General features: G+C 39.5%; 1 protein-coding gene across 1 annotated transcript in view; it reads right to left on the minus strand.

The window, feature by feature from the left end:
* Positions 1-296: 296 nt before the first annotated feature.
* The window catches only part of MTTP (microsomal triglyceride transfer protein), a 48,277-nt gene continuing 27,216 nt past the window's right edge, over positions 297-21,357 (minus strand). The window contains exons 11-18 of the mRNA XM_070392259.1: positions 20,614-20,826; positions 18,451-18,662; positions 13,879-13,976; positions 13,652-13,773; positions 11,403-11,630; positions 6,054-6,178; positions 3,017-3,187; positions 297-1,566 (exon numbers count right to left, since the gene is read on the minus strand). Of these exons, the coding sequence (XP_070248360.1) occupies positions 1,389-1,566; positions 3,017-3,187; positions 6,054-6,178; positions 11,403-11,630; positions 13,652-13,773; positions 13,879-13,976; positions 18,451-18,662; positions 20,614-20,826 (1,347 nt within the window). The 3' untranslated portion in view covers positions 297-1,388. The remainder of the gene's footprint in view (positions 1,567-3,016; positions 3,188-6,053; positions 6,179-11,402; positions 11,631-13,651; positions 13,774-13,878; positions 13,977-18,450; positions 18,663-20,613; positions 20,827-21,357) is intronic.

The raw sequence follows: 21,357 nt of genomic DNA on the forward strand, positions 1-21,357 counted from the left end.
GTCCCCTAAAGGTTTTGATTTCTTTCTTTCCTCTTAGTAACATAACAGTAAGGGTGCCGGTCCAGGGTTTTATGAAAACTGGGCTTAAAGCTTGTTTTCAACTTCACAGGCCCTTACGTGGTTCTGGCTGCTATTATTTTCAGTGGCCCATTTTCCCAAAGGGCTCTGACCTCCTTTTGGAATCTCTGGCCTGTTCTATAGGTTGCAAAGGCTACTTGTGTATATGTTTGGGCTCAGAAATTGGCAAGAGCAGAGAGATATGGTGTTTAAAGTAACAGAAGACAAAAAGAATTCAATAGGATTTCCACATATTTATTTCATCACACATCATTTTAAATGTACAGCCAATAATAGGCTAGATCAATTTCTGTGGTGCATGTGTGCGCGCGCACGTGTTTGTGTGTACTTAATAAACAAATGAACATCTGTTATCTGTTCTGGGTTTATTACTATAAACACACTTTTCATTAATAAATATTTAAAAATGTTTAACATGCCTCTTCTAATTTGAACAAATAAAAATCTTTCCTTGATTTCATATTTTAGAAGTCCAAATCCATCAGTACTAAATTCTCTCAGCCAACTCTGGATTGTGTACAGATTGTAGTCACACAGACTAGAACTTTCATGACCAAACAGCTGAACAAAAGATAAAATGACTACATCAAGATGTCCCTTATAAAGGACAGTGCACCACATTACGGTCTCCAAGAGACACAGCACACAAAAAAATCAAATGGAGTTTCTGAAATTAATATCTCTAAATCTTATGTGCTAAGTCCAGTGTTTTTGTAGGGTGGAATGCAGAGGACTGACTATGTGGTCAGCAGAAAGATAAGATGGTATGTTAATGTTGTATGCCTTCTCCCTCAATGCTCAATAAAACTAACAACAGAAGAGATAAATATCAATTCATGAAGTTGGCTGAAAAAAGTATTTAAAAAGTCTTGTTCCCTCATACCCCCCATGGAAAAAGGTCTGTTTTTTGTTTTGTTTCCTGCAGGTGTGTGTTTGGTAGAAACAATACATGTTTAAGGTTCTATCAAGGGCTACATACACACTGAAAATTTTTGAAACAAAATTGGGTTCTTCTGAGTGTGTGTATGGTATTTTTTAAATGAACAATAGTTTCTTTATAGGGAAGAACAATTCTCACTATATCAAATAGAATTTGCTAAAAGCATCACATTATTTTGGCTCAAAATTGATACTGTTAGTATTCTGAATAGGTCCAAATTTGGTCATTTGAGGTTTTTCACAACTTTTTACAAAAATCTTAAATACAGGTAAATATGTAAACACTGTGCTCTCAGAGAGCAAGCACTGAGGCATGTCACATGGTTTCCCTCCTGGGGAGATGAATTCAAGTGAAACATCACCAATCAGTTTCAAAACCAGCCCCCACCGCTGGAAGCACTCTCCGGCTGAGGGGGAAACACCACCTTGCACATATTAGCATTCTCTTGGTGGAGAGGGAATTCAGATCCTGGCACCAGCATTTCTTTTCTTCTCCGTAAGACGTATCCTTTGCCTGTGGACAGCCTTTCATACTTGGTCTCAAATTGCCTGCATAACAACAACAATAGCAAAATCACACACATAGTAAAGTCACCTCATGCCTGTCAGAGCCATGCTCTTATGTACACGTGAAGCTTCTGTGTCAAAGCGATTTGAGAAAGGATCGGAGTGCCAATGGCGACCGGCTTCCATTCCCATGAATGGGGTGATGTTTTTCTCCCCCTTTCTTTTTATACAAACAGATACACTTCATATGCTTGGAATATAGGAGGCCGCCAGACATTTTTCTGGAACGGAGGACTACATTCCTCTCAGCTCTTTGGAGATGCTGTTAAGTTTTGCAAGCCTTGCTATGTCCTCCTCCCCTCATTCCAGGAGCCCCACTTTGGGCTCAGTCCCCTTGTGAGAAAGGAGCAAGTTTAACTGGATTTAAGATGAGAAAGCTGTAGCCAAAGGGATATGTGGAACCAAACCAGTTAGCTCGGTGCCTGGGTCGGTGATTACTGCATGTTGACCATTGGAAGGGTGGTTTTTAAAACTGCATTAATGGAGGTTTATTCTATACATACGTTAGTATAAACTAGCAACAGTTTAATATTCTGACTATAATCCACTATATTTTATTCTGTAAAAATATAACCAACTCATAATTATACTTATATCATTGATGCATATTTATATGGATCATGAAATGTCAAGAATATAAAGAAGGTGCTCAACTCTGACTTACTTGTCAAAGAAGATGAGGAAGATATGGATTGCTGTTTTAAGCAGACAAATTGCTTTCATGGTTAACAATCTGTCAAGGAAACCTCTGCAACTCACAGTATCACCTAAACCAAAGGCATTTTACTTCCACATGATAGTATTGTTATGAATATGGTCACATGATTCGAAGGACACAGTGTAAAAGCTATAGAGTGGGAGAGTTGTCGGGAAATTTACATGAACAATTATATATTCAGTTTTTGAGACACTAAGAATTCTACTGAAAAATTTATAAACTCTCAAACTCTCAAGCTTTAGCCAAAACTTAAACAAGGTCGAGTTGCTGTTGTATGGATTACCTAAAAACTGTGAATTCAGTTGGGTTCCTTAACCATGGTAAATGATTTCATGTTTTGTTTTGAGCTCTCTGTCCAGTGGACAACTGTGAAGGTACAGCTGATAGTAAATATGCATCCAGTATTTTTGCTGAAACTACATGGCAATTCTTATGGTAAATCTGATCCTTTTGTTTCCTTGATAAATTGTTTCTAGATAGAATATGATACCTTCTGAATTGAAAGAACTGATCATTACAGTTCCTTGGTATCCTAGAGACTGACTCAATTTTTAGCCTTATCAAGAATTCTGTTACTTATTTAAAGATAATTTGTTTCATGAATTTCTTTTTACCATTTTCTTTTAATTTCTGAAAGTGAACGTTGAAAACTGGGTGTGAGTTCCTGGTGAACTGGGGCTGGCCCTGGAACATTCCCCGAGCACTGCTTCTTACCTGTATGGAGCCTCAGCCCTGTCCATCTGCAGGCAGACTAAGAACGGGTACTGAGAAAACTGCACGGTGGAGACAAACTCCATGCTGGTCTCTGTTTCGGCACTGATTTCCAGGCCGGCTTTCACAAAAGAGGAGTCCACAGTGACGTCACCAGCTATTACCACAGCCAACCTAAAGATTTGAGGCAGAAAAAACTATTAACATTACATTGAACTGAGCTGGAATAACTGCTATAATTTCCCAAGATCTGAACTCATGCTGCTGATGACCGTGAGGAAAGGGGCTAATATGTGACCTAAATGTGTTCAGAATTCTATTGGTAACCAGGGCCTGATTAGGCCCATGGATTGCAGAGTGAAGATTTGCTCTTCCCCTGAACCCTCCCCCAGCCTTCAATTCTAGATGTGGGAAGGAAATGTCTATCAGGTACTACTGTTTGGTATGGCCATACCAAGGGCCAAGATGAAAATATTCCTGGAACCGGCTCTTCTCAGAAAGTCAGAAATATCTGAGTTATCTAAATTCAGCAAGAAGACGGCTAGTGTTTATAATAATTTTCTTGCTCCCTTGGTTTCTCTGTTGGCGTCTAGGTAGCTATTTCAATTCCATTTTATTACTTTCTCCAAAGGGTCTCTAGAGAGCTAAGTCTATTTGAAAAAATATTGTGTCACAAAAAAACCCATTCATATAGTGGGGCACAGTGGGTGGCCCAGGAATGACAGATATGGTGGGTTCTCCAAAAATTGCTCAGAGGACTAGATTGACAGATTGAATTGTCTAGGGAGAGTGGCTTGGGTGAAAATGAAGAAGATCAACAACTCAGTAGAAGGCTTACCTCTAGGAATACTCTAATTTAATTGTAGACTTTCAGTAATATTGTGGGAAGTTACTCCCACAATTACATCAGAGTTGTATGTCCAAGCTTTTTTGATAGAGGCACTCATTTTTGCTGTGCAACTTAAAGCTTACCACCTACTGTTATCAGCGTAAAAGTAGGTCACATGTGTACCGTTAAATCCCTGAATACCTCACTGTATCTTAACACTCAACAAAGGCTTAAGAGGTATTTTTAAATGAACAAATTAAAAATTGAGGATAGATTGGCTATAATGTGGATACTGATAGATTCTTAGGGATACAGTGTCCTTAAAAATCCAGAGTTTTTTGTTGTTGCTATTGTTGATTTCTTTCTACAAAAAAAAAAAAAAATTAAAATTCAGTATAATTTGGGAGCACTTCTATCTAGAAATACTTCAGGAAGAGAAAACAGATGACTGACTCAATGGGAAGCCCTAAATTATATTGCTGATCACTGCGATGATCACTCCATTTCTCATTCATTGGTTCGTTTTAGTAACACTGTGGGCCACAAATGTGTCAGCTTTCAATTGTTCTCAATTCCTTCATCCATAGTTCAAAATAAACCAAAATATTTAATTTTATCACCTTATCTCACTCATCCCACACCATAGTTTAAATATCCAAAAAGATAAAAATCAATTGCATTTCAATTTCCTTTCTTTGATGTTATAATAAACAGAAGAATAATTCTTTTGATTATTACAATGGTTCAGAAACGCTGTTTTGTGTTCAAAATGAAACATTTCACTTAATCTGAGAGGTAGATTAGGAAAACTAAAGGAGCTGAGAACATTTTGCTTGGAAAAATAAATGCTAACAAAAAACTTAAGGACTGAATATTTAATAGTTAGATTCTGCATAAAAGTGATCATTTTAAAATTTTTATCCACTGAAGACAGTGAAAGAGTAAAACCTTGAGATTCGCAAATAGAGGGATAATCTAAAAAAAAAGTTTGCTTCAGAGTAAAGCTTCCTAACAGCACTGTCAGCTATTGAAGTGGAATACCACAAGATGAACCTCTCATCCACTGGGCATGCTGTCTATGGGTGTCTTTAAAAGTCAAAAGTCAAGATTCTTGGCTGAGTTGTATCAGGTGCTGACCTGCTCGTAAGAAGCTATGGAAAGAATGACTTCCCATGGTTATTTCCTACTCTATGATTTAATGATTACAAATAGAAAGTATAGATTCTGATAAACAAATGGGACTACATCAAACTAAAAAGTTTTTACACAGCAAGGAAACCATCAACAAATTGAAAAGGCAAACCATTGAATGAAAAAACACATCAATGATATACATCTGATAAGGGGTTAATATCCAAAATTTATAAAGAACTTCTACAACCCAACACCAGAAAAACAAACAACCCAATTTAAAAATGTGCAAGGGACCTGAATAGACATTCCTCCAAAGAAGACATACAGATGGCCAACAGGCATATGAAAAGATGCTCAACATCACTAATCATCAGAGAGATGCAAATTAAAACCACAATGAGATATCCCCTCACACCTGCCAGAATGGCTACCATCAATAAATCAACAAATAACAAGTGCTGGCGAGGATGTGGAGAAAAGGAAACCTTAGTGCCAAGATTTGGAAGCAGCCCAAATGTCCATCAGAAGATGAAAAGCTGTGGTACATTCACAAAAATGGAATATACTTGGCCATAGAAAAGAAGATCTTACAGCATGGATGGTCCTGGAGAGCATCATGCTAAGTGAAATAAGTCAGTCAGAGGAAGACCAGTACCATACAACTTCAGTCATATATGGAGACTAACAAACAAAATAGAAACAGACTCATAGCTAGAGAACAGACTGACAGCTGTCAGAGGGGTTGTGGGGCTGGGTGAAAACGGTGAAGGGATTAAGCAAAACAACAACTCATAGACACGTGGTTATTACTAGAGGGAAAGGGGTGAGGGAGAAGGTAGATGAGGGTATAGGGGGACAAATGGTGATGGAAGGAGACTTGAATTGAGGTGGTGAACACACAAAAACAATATACAGATGATGTATTACAGAATTGTACTACTGAAACCAACCAATGTCACCCCAATAAATTCAATAATAAATAAATACATAGGCAGAAAAAAGTATAGATTTTGAAAAGTCAGAAGGTAAAACAATTCCAAAACCTAATTTCTGAAGTTATTTGCATAGAATACTTACAGATTTTTCACTCGAGTTTTTGACTCACGATACCACAGACTAAACTCCATTGCACCTGAAATATCAATGGCAAGAGCACCCTGGACGTCTATATTGGCCTTCAGTCCAGATTGCAACTGAAGCTCCTAGAAGCAAAAATATGTAGTAATAGTAGTAATAATCACTATTTAGCCAACCCCTTTGAAAAGGAACATTCAGCCTCCTGCTGTAGATAATACCATTTGAGCTGTGTTAATGTTGGAGTCTTTCTCTAGGCTTGGAAACACATTTTAGTTCTGAGTTGGAAGGGGAAATGGTTTTCAAAGTGTGGTTCCCTGACAAATAACATCAGCATCCTGGAAACTTGTTAGAAACACAAATCCCATACCTACTGAATTAGAAACTCTGAGGGTAGGGTCCAGCAACCTATGTTGTAACAAGTCCTCATGTGATTCTGATGCATTCAAATTTGAGAACCACCAGATTAGGGAAAATGAAGGCATCTCCATCAGGAATCCAGCTATGGCTTTGGAGTGGGGATGAGGGATTGGCAAGCTGACTGCTAGTGGTCCTTTACCACTTTTCTAGTTATATGCTGTGTCAAATATAGACAACTGCATCCTGCTGGCAAATGAAAATGATGATGAAAACTGCCAGTACAATGTAGATGTTCCAGGAATTGCCTCGTCCAGCTGGGAAAGGAAGGTGAGGCAATTGAACTAAGCCTTAATACCCTGTTCTTTGACATCTGAAATGACATCAAGTTAATATGTTGTGTCCAACATGAACTCAACAGCATATTCCAGAGAGACAATACTCGCTGACCAACATAGTCCCTTTTAAGCAATTTTATAGTTTTCTGAAATTCTTTGTTTTGTACTGTTTGTACAAAGGCCAGCATTTAGCCTTTAAGTCTTGCAGTTTCAATGTATATTAATTAGCTCTGGGGATGTTGGCTGAAAACTTCTTCAGTTGGATTGGAATCAGATTGCCTGGGGACAGTGTTGGAAATGATAATGGTCTGGGAGGAAAGGCTCAGTATCCTTAATTTTGATATTCCTTCAAAGATCTTAGGTTTATGGTAACTGGCAGCATGACCAACTTTATGTCATTGCCCTACTCAGATCAAACCGTGTTTTCACCAACTACAAATGACACAATGTTGCTTTCTAGAAAGGATTCTGTTGATCTCCTGGAATTATCCTCACTTTCCAAAAAATGTGGTGGGAATGTCAGTCAAAGGACTTGGCTTACAACCAGGTATACTAAAAAAGTCTTCTTCTGGCATGAAGCTACCTTTAACTGAAAGACACTTGGACAAAAGAATGAGATTCTCAACATAGAGCTAAAGACACTAATATAAAAGAACACAAATTAGCCCTGGCCAGCTTGGCCCAGTGGATAGAGCGTCAGCCTGCGCACTGAAGGGTCCCTGGTTCAATTCCGGCCAAGGGCACATGCCTGGGTTGTGGGCTCGGTCCCGAGTAAGGGGGCGTGCAGGAGGCAGCCGATCAATGATTCTCTCTCATCATTGATGTTTCTATCTCTCTCTCCTTCTTCCTTCCTCTCTGAAACCAACAAAGAAATATATATATATTTTAAAAAGAACACAAATTACCCTGATAAAACCACAATAATCCCGTCCAAAGTTGAACCTATGCCTATGAACTGCAGAACCATAATATCAGAGTTCTGCGTTTGCACTGTAATTGTGATTGTTCCTAAATGAGCCCTACTGGGTGCCCTGCCTCAGAAGTATTTCTTTCTTTGTTCTCAGTTTGAAAAATTATGGTCTGTGATGTGGACTCTGGCTTTTCTACTGGCCATACATTAGATGGATGTCAAAACAAACCCACATTCTCAAAAGCAAAACAAAACCAAACAACGAGGTCAAGGGGGTGGGGGTGGGAAGAGAACATATGTAATACTCTTTGTAATACTTTAAGCAATAAAACAAAATTTCAAAAAAAGACAGCAATAAAATATTAAGTATTGAGAAAAAACACACAAAAACCAAGTGTTGTGACACTCTTTACTCCGTGAGAGGGATTAAGCCACACAGTGCAGTGGTTGTCCCTTCCAGGGGTATAAAATGAGTGGAACGAACAGTTTTAAAGCTCCAACTGTGTCCTAAGAGCTCTGCATTTGACATCTCATGCAACTCCCATACTAATCTTCCATGGTGACATTACATCTAAAGGTTGAAAAGAAAAATCAGGCTTGGAGGCTACCTGTGGAGCCAGAATGAGCACCCAGACTGCCTCTGGTTGGGAAGACTATTCTACTCCCACCCATGGCTATAACAAAATCATAACTGCTTTTTGTCTCATGGTGTTCAGGGAAGCGTGTTCTGAGAAACACTGCAAAAGTGTTAGAGCAGAGGCTTATGCCCGTGTTTGACCCAGAGCGCATATTTATTTAAATTTTTGCCTATGAACTAGAGGAACAAGATGCTGAAGCTTTGCGTTTGTAGCTAACATGACCCCTTGGGTCTTTTACTTTTGGTCCCAAAGGTGTTTCTTACAGCTCAAACACTTATATTTTCACAACTCATTCCACTGCTTCCATTCAGGAAAATACGTTCTTTTACTCCATGAGAGGGAGTAAAGTTGCCTAAAGAGGGTACCCTCTATTATGACTAAAGAGGGTCCCCCCTATTATGCTGACTTATCAGACATCCTTCTCTGAAGAGTAATCCAATGATCTGAAAACAGAGAGTGAGCACAGAGTAATTCCATCTGCCCTGGTGGCTATGACAGGCCACCCACTGCCAAAATTTCCTTCAGTGTCAGCACTTGACCTAATGTGGTATGTGCCTCTGAAGCTGCTCGACATTACTGGGTGCCTTGCAGAGCAGGAGCCTCAAACAGCTTATTTGTATAATAACCCCAGATCTTCCAAATACTCCAACCTGAAATATACAGACATTGGGTTGTGTTTAATAGCCTGGGGATGATCTTTCTCTTCAAATATGCCTTAGGTGCCCTCGCTTAATGAATAAAAAAACCTAATAAGATCATCTAGACCAGGAGTCAGTGAACTATGGGCTGGAAGCAAATCTGGCCCACTGGCTATTTTTATAAACAAAAGATTTTGAAACACTGTCACACTTATTTGTTACTATGTCACTATTGGCCAGCTTCACTCTACAATGGCAGAGCTGAGTAGCTGCAATAGAGACCACGAGTCCATGTGTCCACAAAGCCAAAAATGTTTACTTTCTGCCCTTTCCATAAAAGTTTGACAACCTTGATCTAGATTACTACTTATGTTTACAACCAGTTTTATACCTGGATTCATACTATTAGGCACTGTTGATGAGTAGCTGAGCACATACAGATGGTGCTGAACTATTATTATTCCTGTGTCTTAAAATATAAATTACAACCTCAGCACTCTAATGCCTTCTTAAGAGGATGAATCTCCCCAGAGGTAATACTGCAAAGGAAATATACAGTGTATAGTTCTGACATAATAAGAGAACTGTTTTTACATGAGGATTAAGGGATATGAGAGGCACTGCTGGTTGTCTTTCTTTTCACTCATATAAACAGAAACACAGTGCTATTCAACCATTTAAAAACTATATTTATCAGCTTCTCTTGCAGCTAGAAACATCCACATGACATAATTTTGGTCAATAACCAAAAGTTTTCCTTTTATAGATACTTAGTTTTTGTAGGAATGGATAGGGCTTCCAGGAAAGTTTCTGAAAAAGAGTCAGACTCTACTGCCCCTTCCTCCTTCTTGGATTGAGGTATTAGTGCTGGCAAGGCAGCAGCCATCTGATGATCATGGGGTGACAAGCATGAGGTTAAAAGACCCAAGTAAAAATGGCTGAGCTGAGGGGAAAAGAGCCTGGATCTTGTAATGACTTAGGATTTCTATAGCAACACATTACTTACTGGATGACTACTTCCAAATATTTGTTACATGATAAAAATCAAACTATTTGGTTACACTACCCTAGTTTTTTTTTGTTATATACAGCTATTTTGAAGTGCTGTGAGGAATAATAAAGATTGGACATTAATATTTAGTTTTAACCTATGATGTTTTGAAGGGGTTTTAGTAAAATCTGATACTTAAGGTCTCTCCCATGTCTTAAAATCTATGATTTCATAACCAGAAGCCAACAAATCAGAATCCTCAAATTATCTGGGAAACAACAAAGCTGGTAAAAACTTTGGACTATCTGTTTCAAATGCCTTACTTCATTAGTAGGAAATTTTGGTTTAAAGCTATTAAGTACTTGCCTAAGAACATACAGAAAGTAATGAGTAGGGGCAAAATTCAAACCTACTCATGAATTTACTAAACCACAAAAGCAAACTTTCCAACAAGTCTTATAGTCTGTAGATTTTAATCCAATCTCCTCATATATCACTAATATCATAAGTATGAATTAGAGTACAAAGTGATCACTTTAGGGATTTCCTCTAGGATCCTTATTTAACAAATATTCCATTTTTTATATTGGTATGCTTAATAAGGCAGGAAATAAGTCAAGCCATTAAAATTTTGTTTTAAGCATGAAACATTTGAACTCAAAGGTTATTCAGATTAACCCTCTTCTGTTTCCCAGAAAATCCACCGAGGCAGACCACTCCCATCCATAGTATCTTGGTCACCTAAATCTTACTGCACAGATAGTATCATCATAATGTATCACGGTAATGTAAAACTTGGGGGTGAGAAAAACTGAAAATCATTCTGAAGAATACAGTTCAAGTGAATGGAATTTCTCCTATTCTCTACTAATAAATGGTTAGATCTTATATGATTCTGTGAACATGAGAGTTTGAGACAAAAAGTCTACATGTGGTTGGTGTCAGTGATTGGTTGTTCCTCTACTAATGTGTCAGGGTCAAAATGATGCACTACATGGCTCTTCATAATTGTTGTCATGATAAATGTCATCAGTAACTTGTGAAGCCATGTGGTTTAGCTCCTGCTTTAGAATAACTATCTGAACCCTCATGTCCAGGAAAGCCAAGTGAACAGAGATAATGCCATGTCTGCTCTGTTTTATCTTAGACTATTTCCTCCATCATTTCTTGTTTATGTTAGAATTCATATTTTATTTTTTTCAGTTGTACTGAAATATAATTGACATTATACTATACTCATATTGAGTATTTTTTCTTTTGACTTAACAGTGAGATGTCTTAACCAGCTAATAAAGGCAAAAGAAAACCTTGCTTATCTATAGTCAGGAGAAAGGGCAACAATACCAAGAGACTGAATGCTTAGAGTGTGAGTTCCAAGATGCATGGAACTTTGTCTTGTATCCTCAAAGCAAAGAACACATTTAAAATATACCTGGTACATTTTAGGAATTCAATAAAATTTGCAGAATGAATTAATTACCTGGGAATGATCTATCAACAGAGCAAGTGCTTTCACCACACTGACAGGATCGCTAGATGCTGATAGCATTTTGGACATCAAATCACTGTATCCGTTGAAAAAAGTGACGGGTCTGAGTTGCACATCAAAGAGAATGACTGACAGGCCAGCATAGGAGTCAAGGTTCTCCTCCCCCTCATCGGGAGTGGCAGCAATTAAGGTCTCTAGTCCTTGGGCTTCAATGACCACCTAGGGAGAAATGGACATCACATTACATAACATGACATAACATAAGCTCCATGCCTGTTCTGTAAGCGATGGAGAGCTATAGCTAGAACTTTCCCAGAGGTTAATAATTCAAAAATCTGCAGCAGCTAGGCAAAAACAAAACAAAAACAACTTTTATGCCTAAATATAACGTTATTTTTCTTTGTTGTTGTTGTTTTTAATCCTCACCTGAAGGTATTTTTCCATTGATTTTTAGAGAGTGGAAGGGGGTGGGAGAGACAGAAATATTGATGTGAGAGACACACATCGATTGGTTGCTCTCTGCATGCCTGACCAGGGCTGGGGATCAAGCCTGCAACCAAGGTATGTGCCCCTGACCTGAACTGAATCCAGGACCCTTCAGTCCACAGGCCATCACTCTATCCACTGAGCTAAACTGGCTAGGGCTAGTTAGTTTTCTTCATTTAATTCTCACAACCACCCTTTGGGATACATGTTATTTTATCCATTTTGTAGATGAGACAAAAAAAAAAGCTCAAATGCTGAGGCAGGATTCAAACCCTTCTGCCTAACTACATAGGCCACAAGCTTTCTATTTGATAGTGTCATCCCAGAAATCCTTAGTCTCCCCAGAACTGTCATACAGATTGGATCAGCTATTGTGGAGAGCCCCTAAAAGGAGGTGGAGAGGTGTTGGGACAGTCACCCGAAGGCTGCTTCTATGGGAGGGTGTGGAGCTCTCTAAACCATGACTCATACATTTTGGGTCCAGCCTTTTCCCTCTAGCTCAAAGGAAGCACGATGAACACCATGAGGGGCTCACATCCTGATCTCTATTAGACACAGGAATCCTACATATGCTCTGTCCTCCCTACCCAGTCCCTTGCTACTGGGTACTGGCATTTCAGAGTGCATATCAGAAAACAGATGGTGATTCCTCAGGACAGAAGAGCATACTGTTCTGCCTAGAGTTTTATCAAAGGGTAGAGTGAGTTTATATAGCACTGGATCATTTTTAAGCCTCAATGAGCTTATTTAGAAGGTTACAATTTGATATGAATGAAAACTAAAAAGAAAGCACATTTCAAAATTAGAAAGCCTTGACCAAATTTTAGATAAAACAAAAGGACAGAAATCAGCCAGCTGTCAAACGCCTACACTTTATTCTTTTCTCTCCTAGCAGTATTGGAAAAACATAGATTAACTCTTTAGAGAGCCATATTCTGTTATGAAAGTTGTTGTTTTTTTTTTAAATATATTTTATTGATTTTCCACAGAGAGGAAGGGAGAGAGATAGAGAGTTAGAAACATCAATGAGAGAGAAACATCGATCAGCTGCCTCCTGCACATCCCCCACTGGGGATGTGCCCACAACCCAGGTACATGCCCTTGACCGGAATCGAACCTGGGACCTTTCAGTCCGCAGGCCGACACTCTATCCACTGAGCCAAACCGGTTTCGGCGTGTTATGAAAGTTTTAAAAAATATATTTTTGTTGATTTCAGAGAGGAAGGAAGAGGAAAAGATAAAAACACCAATAATGAGATTGACTGCCTCCTGCACACCCCACACTGGGGATCAAGCCCACAACTTGGGCATGTGTCCTGACTGGGAATCGAACCATGACTTCCTGGTTCATAGGTTAATGCTCAACCACTGAGCAACACCAGCCAGGCTCTTATGAAAAGTTTTTATTTGGGGAATGAACCTCTTCATGGAAATACCCAGAGAAAGAAAATATATTCTAGAATGAAATATCTGGAGCTCCAAGAAATATATCTGTGAATAGAAATATTTTTTAAAACACATGTGGGAAATATTGGCACAAAATCTATGTTTTTATATTTCAAGTTCATATTTGAAACTCTCTCTGGGACTATAAACCATCAGCCTCTTACAGATGATGAAATCATGGGTAACATATGGCAGCAGCCACCATTAATGTACACATTCTATAATGTTACCATCAATATATATCTTATTTTACCTCACACTAATTTTTTACATACTTTATCCAGCAAAATTAATGGAAAATGAGTTACCTGGGTACCATGGAGATGAGACTTCCCAATATACTGAAAGATGTTCACGTTACTTCTCCTTAGGATGCCAGAACCGGAGTAAAGAATGTCAAGACCGTAAGTGGATGCTGAATGGGGACTACCTAATGGCCAAAAAAGAAAAGAAATCCAACCCTGTAATTTAATAATAGTTCCAGCAAACCCATGCTGGGAGGGGCATGGAGGGAGGACCCCTTTAGGTTACATACGTCCTATGTAGCCAGTATAGGCAGAAGAAGATCCACTCTGGGCGAAACGGTCATAATTATGAGCAACCATCTCCTTCAGAACTCGACGGATCATTTTGCTGCAACACATAAAAGGGAAAGCTGCACATTCATTGTAATGACTGATTCCCAAGTCAGATTTGGAAAAAACCCAAGTCCTCCATGGAAAACACAGGGGCTGAAATTTCCTCACACTTCTCCAGGACTGGGCAGTGCCAGCTGGAGTGCTAGCACCAGAGTCAGGGCTTTCCCCTTCATTCCTCAGCAAGATGAGGACATAGCTGTGAGCCAGTGGGAGCTGGCTGATGGACACGCCTCAGCAGTGGACAAACATATTTTTTGAGTCACTTTGGTTCCATTGATAAACAGCATACACTTGAAAAGAAAGCTGTCCTGAACTGGAGAGGTTGCCAATTTTTCCTTAAACATTTTCCTACACCCTCTAATGTTATCACTGGCTAATTACAACTACATAATAGTAAACTTTCAGGAATTTCTTTTGTGTTCATGTACTTTTCAATAAAAAAAAAAATCTCAGCGGGAGAAACAAAGATGGCGGCATAAGTAAACACCGGAAATTGCTGCCACGCACAACCATTTCAAAAATACAACTAAAAGACAAAACCGACATCATCCAGAACCACAGGAAGGCTGGCTGAGTGGAAATTCTACAACTAGAAGGAAGGAGAAAAACACACTGAGACTCAGAGGAGGTGCGGAAGTAAAGTGCAGAGGTACAGAGGCGCACGCGGAAAGGGCTGGCAACTGAGGACGCGGTTGTCTTTTCTAATCAGGAGGGAGACACAAGCTCCTGACTGCTTTGAACTCCAGTTCTGGGTGAGTCTCTGGGGACCCAGACTCATATGGGAAGAAACTGGACTGTCTGGCAGTGGGCGGAACTAGGAACTCAAGGGCGGCTTTCTCTCAGAGGTGCTTGCAGCGATTACCACAGGACACTGAGACCCGGGGCCTCTTAGGGCAGGACTGAGGATCAGCCATAGCTGTTTGCTCCCCCCTGTTGATTCCCTGAGACCCCGCCCCACCCAAGCTTTTGCATATGAATGCAATCTAAAATTAACTAACAAACTGCAGCTGGGTCAAAGAGACCCAGAACATCCAAAAGAAGGCCCAAGGCCCCACAGCAGCTTGCATTGCTTCACAGCTGGGCCTCATTTGGGCACCTCCAAACTTCAAACAAGGAAGAGGAATCTGCAGATCTCTCCGTAGCTCCTGATGGGTAGCCTCAGAGAGAGGCTAAATTAGCACCTCCTTAGAGATCCAAGAGCCAGTGTACCCAGTGGTCAGAGTGGGACCATCCAGATTACAACTCCTCAGATTCATAAGGGACACACTCAGGGGGCAGACTCAGTGAGCACCAAAGCCCCACTGAAGCAAGTCTTGCCCCATATGGGTGTCTTCAGCACAGAAGTTCTCCCACCGTAGACATAGCTGATTCTAACAGACAATTGCCCTGGAGGTCAATTCCTCCCAGTGATACTAACAACAATCAAGGCTTAAATACAACAAGACTGTGCACACAGCCCACAAAGGGGTGCACCAAGAGTGTCCACCTCAGGTAATTGGGGAGGCTGAGCCACTGGGCCCTGTAGGACACCTAGCACATAAAGCCACTCTATCAAGACAGGGAAGCATAAAAAATGCGGAGACAAAGAAACAGGTCACAAATGACAGAAATGGAGGAAAGCAAACTACTGGATATAGAGTTCAAAACCACGGTTATAAGGTTTTTCAAGAATTTTCTAGAAACCGCCAATAAATTTAGTGAGACCCTGGAGGACATGAAAAAGGACCAACTAGAAATTAAGCATACACTGACTGAAATAAAGAATAATATACAGAGATCCAACAGCAGGCAAGAGGATCCCAAGAATCAAGTCAAAGATTTGAAATACGAAGAAGCAAAAAACACCCAACTGGAAAAGCAAAAAGAAAAAAGAACCCAAAGATATCAAGATAGTGTAAGGAGCCTCTGGGACAACTTCAAGCGTACCAACATCCGAATTATAGGGGTGCCAGAAGAAGAGAGAGAGCAAGATATTGAAAACCTATTTGAAGAAATAATGACAGAAAACTTTCCCTACCTGGTGAAAGAAATAGACTTACAAGTCCAGGAAGCGCAGAGAACCCCAAACAAAAGGAATCCAAAGAGGACCACACCAAGACACATCATAATTAAAATGCCAAGAGCAAAAGACAAAGAGAGAATCTTAAAAGCAGTAAGAAAAAAATAGTTAGTTACCTACAAGGGAGTACCTATATGATTCTCCAGCTGATTTCTCAACAGAAATTATGCAGGCCAGAAGGGAGTAGCAAAAAATATTCAAAGTGATGAATAGCAAGAACCTACAACCAAGATTACTTTATCCAGCAAAGCTATCATTCAGAATTGAAGGTCAGATAAAGAGCTTCACAGATAAGGAAAAGCTAAAGGAGTTCATCACCACCAAACCAGTATTATATGAAATGCTGAAAGGTATTCTTTAAGAAGAGGAAGAAGAAGAAAAAGGTAAAGATACAAATTATGCACAACAAATTCATACCTCTCAACAAGTGAATCTAAAAATCAAGTGAATAAAAAAATCTGGTGAACAGAAAACTGGTGAATATAATAGAATCAGGGGCATAGAAAGGGAGTGGACTGACAATTTTGGGGAGGAAAAGGGTGTGGGGGTACAGGAAGAGACTGGACAAAAATCGTATACCTATGGATGAGGACAGTGGGAGGGGTAAGGGCAGAGGCTGGGGTGGAAACTGGGTGGAGGGGAGCTATGGGGGGGGGGGAGAGGAACAACTGTAATAATCTGAACAATAAAGATTTATTTAAAAAAATCTTAGCTACATCCATATATAAACCATTGTCTCCTCTAAGTCTCGAACCTTACCCCATATCTCTAACTTGTCTACTTATCTAATTAGTGTGGCGATCTTTCCATTCCTGACTACTTAACACTAATCATATCGGTAATTATAAAATTATAACAATGCAGAAAGAAATCTGGACCTAGATCTGAACATTATTAGGGACTACCTATGGTTAGGGACTAACTATGTCCTAGTAGAACATTATTGAGAGGAGAGAATGGTTACCTTATCATCTTTTGCCCCCAATATCACTAGGTTATAAGATTTCAGCCTGGAGAAGAAAAGGTGAGGACGATCATACAGCTTTTCTCAAATAATCAAAGGGCCTGCGTATGGATAAGTTATTAGGCCTGTTCCTTTTGGCTCCGGGGGTAAAACCAGGGCCAATACTAAGATTTCAGTTATACAAAAAAGCAATGGTGAGTCTCTGAACAATGGCACCAATTCCCTCCATGGAGGTGACCCTCCTGCCACTGGAGAGGTGCACGCAATGTCTGGACACCCCCTGCCAGGTGCCTAGGCCCCCACACTGGAAATGCCAAGCAAGATAGCCTTTAATGTCCCTTCCAACTCCAATGGTTTTGGTTCTGAGAATCTGACCTGCAGTGTTTGCGATGGCCTCCTCGCCTGTCCCCTCTGCTTCCTCTTTATTGCCCCTGAATCACTATGTTCAGAATCACTATGGGCAGCAAATCCACCAGGATCTCCTCCACGAGTCTCACAAGAGGAAACCCAGCAATAGAAGATGTCAGGTCCTTGACTAGTAATCTATGGCTACAAATGGGCTCCGCTTCTTTCCTCCATCCTCACGCTCCTTTTTCCTTATGTTTCCTGCTCTTTTCTCTCTCTTCTACTCACTCCCCGTTTCTATTCCTTCATCCTTCTTAGTTCTTGTTTTTCCTTCAATCTTTTGCTGCCTTTTTGATTCCATTTCTCCTTATTTTCCTCCCTCACATTGTCTGTTTTCCTTTTCAACTGGTAATGCTCAGATTTGATTGTTCCTGGGGGGAGTGCTCTGCATATCACTCAGGGGAAATGGGAATTCCTTTTCTGGCCCTCTGTTTCAGGGAAGAGGTGTAGAGAGTTTCAGGGACGCTTCTTTGAAGAGGGATATCGGTGAATGAAGAAGAGACTTGGGAACCAGCAGGAAGATGAAGCCAGTAAGAGTAACTGGGAGCAACAAAGTCTGTTGGTCCCATTTTTCATCCCTTGAGTTGTCCTTAAACTGTTGGCCATGCCTAAGGTTTTCAATTTAAATGGTAAATTTTTTGACCTGTGATATGAGGCTTCAAAAATTTCTAACATTTGGAAAGTTAAGATGACAGACCATTTTGTGAGAACTTAACATCCTTTTGTAGTACTATGTATAAAATGAGTCCTATTAAAAATATAGTTGGATTCTAGAACATGACTCACATTTGGTCACATTATGTTTATCAGACTGAGCAGGAGACCTAGAGTAAAAATCATACCTGGAATTCTAAATTATAGTGCTAAAGTGAAGTTGCTTTATTTGGTCCACTAAATAGTTCTCTTATGGGAAATTTGGCAAACTCTTTCATTGTGTAACACAACCCAGCATAGTGACCACACCGGTATTATTATCCACATGTGTACCACACAATATACAGCTAAGCCTGAAAAAGCAGAGACAGGTGCACTGTATCATACCTGGCAGGCATTTCAAAACGTAGGATGTCTTGAACAGTGGAAAGCATGTATTTATTCATTTCTTTGGGAAGCTCCCCAATAGAGAGCAGGATGTTTTTTACTTCCATGTAGGATGGATTGTTATTTAAAATGATAGCAGCTGCGGTGGTGCGCACGGTCTTTTCATGAACTTTGCGATTCTGATGGTATATCCTGTTCAAAGTCTTCTTCACCTGTTCATAAGATGTTCAAATTTATTAGTGCATATCTAGGCTTTTAAAATTGACATTGCAGCAGACATAGTTAGTGCTCTTAAAATACACATTTCCCAGGTTCCTTTGCTATTAGGTAGGGGCCAAAGTTCTGCTAACAGGTCATAAACAGAATCACTTTGGGTAGTTTCTAGGCTGAGGCACTCAAGAGCTGGTACACCATTTCCATCTCTTTTGTTTCACTATTGTACTGAACTTTGGGCCACAATTTCCTTTACCTACATTAGACATAGCATGAATGAGAAATACATTTTTGATAAGCTAAGATTTTTTTTTCAGAGAGGAAGGGGGGTGGGGAGAGAGAGAGAGAGAGAGAGAGAGAGAGAGAGAGATATGGATTGGCTGCCTACCGCACAAGCTCCGATCAGGAATTGAACCTGCAACCTGGGTATTGAACCCACCACCTTCTGGTGTACAGGACAACACTCCTATCAACTGAGCCACTGGCCAGGGAAAGCTGAGATTTGTAATTATAGCAGATCATGATGTTGCCTAACTAATATAGATTTTTTTAAAGATACTACCACCATGTGGCAATGGGGCTCAAGGGAGAGACAGCTACATGAACCGATATTTCCTTACAATGAAGTACCTAAGAATCTTCCTTTCTCCTTTAAAAAAATTACACTGTAATAATCTTTCTTTTTAGAACAATTTTAGGTTCATAGCAAACTTAAGCTGAAAGTACAGATAGTTCCTATATACTCTTGCTCCTCATCTGCACCACCACCCCCATCCCACACAACCTCTCCCTCTATTCTATACCACAGTGGTCCATTTGTTGCATTTGATGAACCTATATTGACACATCATTATCACTGAAAGTCCATTGGTTACATTAGGGGACTTAAAAAACAAAAACATTAACACCAAGAAAAATCTGCCAATGTATTTACATTCTGTAGCAACAAATAACTCTGCTGGTTACAAGCACTGCCTAATCTTACACTGTGTGTAGTATTCTGTACTAGGCATTTATAAATATTTCTTTCAATGTCTTTTACTATTTCTCCCACATGTTGGCCTTGTTTTTGGGTATAAAGGAGTTAAGTGACTCACTTAAGCACAAACAACTAGGAATGGACAAAGCCAGATTTTATATGTAGGTCTGTATGTCTCAAAAGGCCCTGACCTTAACCATCACATTTTTGCAAAAAAAAAAAAAAAAAAGTTACACAAAACCAATGGAAAGATGTTTATCTGAAAATTGGAAACATCATTCTCAACAGGCAGTTTAGCTTGGGGTTTATAAACATTCTCTGCCTTAATAAAAGTTTAATTTAGATAGCTGCCTGAAAATGTAGCTGTAGACACCAATACTTAAGGAAAGATATTTCAGTGTCAAAAAATTTAACAGCATCTTAAAATTTATAGAAATAAAGGTATTTCTGAAAATACTTTCTTTTTCTTTTTATAATACTCACTTGACGACATGCCTTTTTATCAATTTCCAAAGAGAAAGGGAGAGAGGGAGAGAGACAGAGAGAGAGAGAAACATCAATGTGAGAGAGAAACATAGATCAGTTGCATCCCATATGTGCCCCAATTAGGGATCGAACCCACAACCTAGGTATGTGCCCTGACTGGGAATTGAACCCACAACTTTTTGGAGCAAGGAGATGACACTCCTACCAACTGATATGCGGTCAGGGCAATACTTTGTTGTTGTTTTTTTAAGTAAAAGAATATGCTTTAATATTTATGCTTCAGGATATAGGACATTTTTCTATTCAAAAGGTAAGGCTGCTTCAGCATAGCCTTAAATCCAATTTAAGAGGCATTTCTAAACAGAAAAAGAGAAATTGGTAGTTTGGGAAAAAATAGGATGACTTCAAAGGCATCTGCATTTTATTCATATTTAGACATGCCCTTTTCCTTTTGTGACTTTTCCCAACATTCTTGGAGACTTTACCTCATCCGTTATGAAAGGGACATCATATCTCTGGAGAGTGGTGGTAGCCAGGTGGCTGATGGGCCCTTCTCCTGTCTCCGCATACTTGAGGAGGATCGGGATGCCTTCTGGGAGCAGGGCATTCTTCAGAGCCAGCAGGTACATCATGATGTCCTCTTTTTTCTCTGGTTTTTCCAGTCCTCCCAGGATTAATTTCTTGGCTTCTACCACTCCCTAAAAAATCACATATTGTTTCAGACATATGCATGGCCATACATTAAACAAGGCTTGGGCATGACTGGCTTCACTCTTAGGCCCAAGAAAACAACTTGAGTATTAGAAAATTTTGCATTGGTTTCATGACTGAGGCGCACAGTGAAAATGAACAAGTAAAGCTTGACAATGGTGCTCTGGGGTCTTTTCTTTACATGTATTTCTTTACATGATCATCATCATCTTTACAAGCCATGAGTATAATAGTGGACATATTACCTTTTGAACATATTCTGAATGTACAGTCATTTAAGAAATTCCCTTGATTAATTATTCATAAAACTGCCTACTCATTGAATTTTTGAAGCAACAATTAGATGGTGCCTAAGAGGTAACACTTTTCTTACGTAAAAACTTTGGTGAAAATATTTACTACTTGACCATAGGTCTTTTCTAAATGTTTAAAAAGTGCTTGTTTCTGCTTTACTTCATATTTACTAATGCTGCCATACAGTTACAAAATATTTCTCAAGTGCCTCCTACTTGGCATGT

The sequence above is a fragment of the Myotis yumanensis genome, unplaced genomic scaffold (genome assembly GCF_028538775.1).
Source record: "Myotis yumanensis isolate MYYU_CA2020_CCGP unplaced genomic scaffold, mMyoYum1.0.hap1 SCAF_1, whole genome shotgun sequence".
NCBI classification, from domain to species: Eukaryota; Metazoa; Chordata; class Mammalia; order Chiroptera; family Vespertilionidae; genus Myotis; species Myotis yumanensis.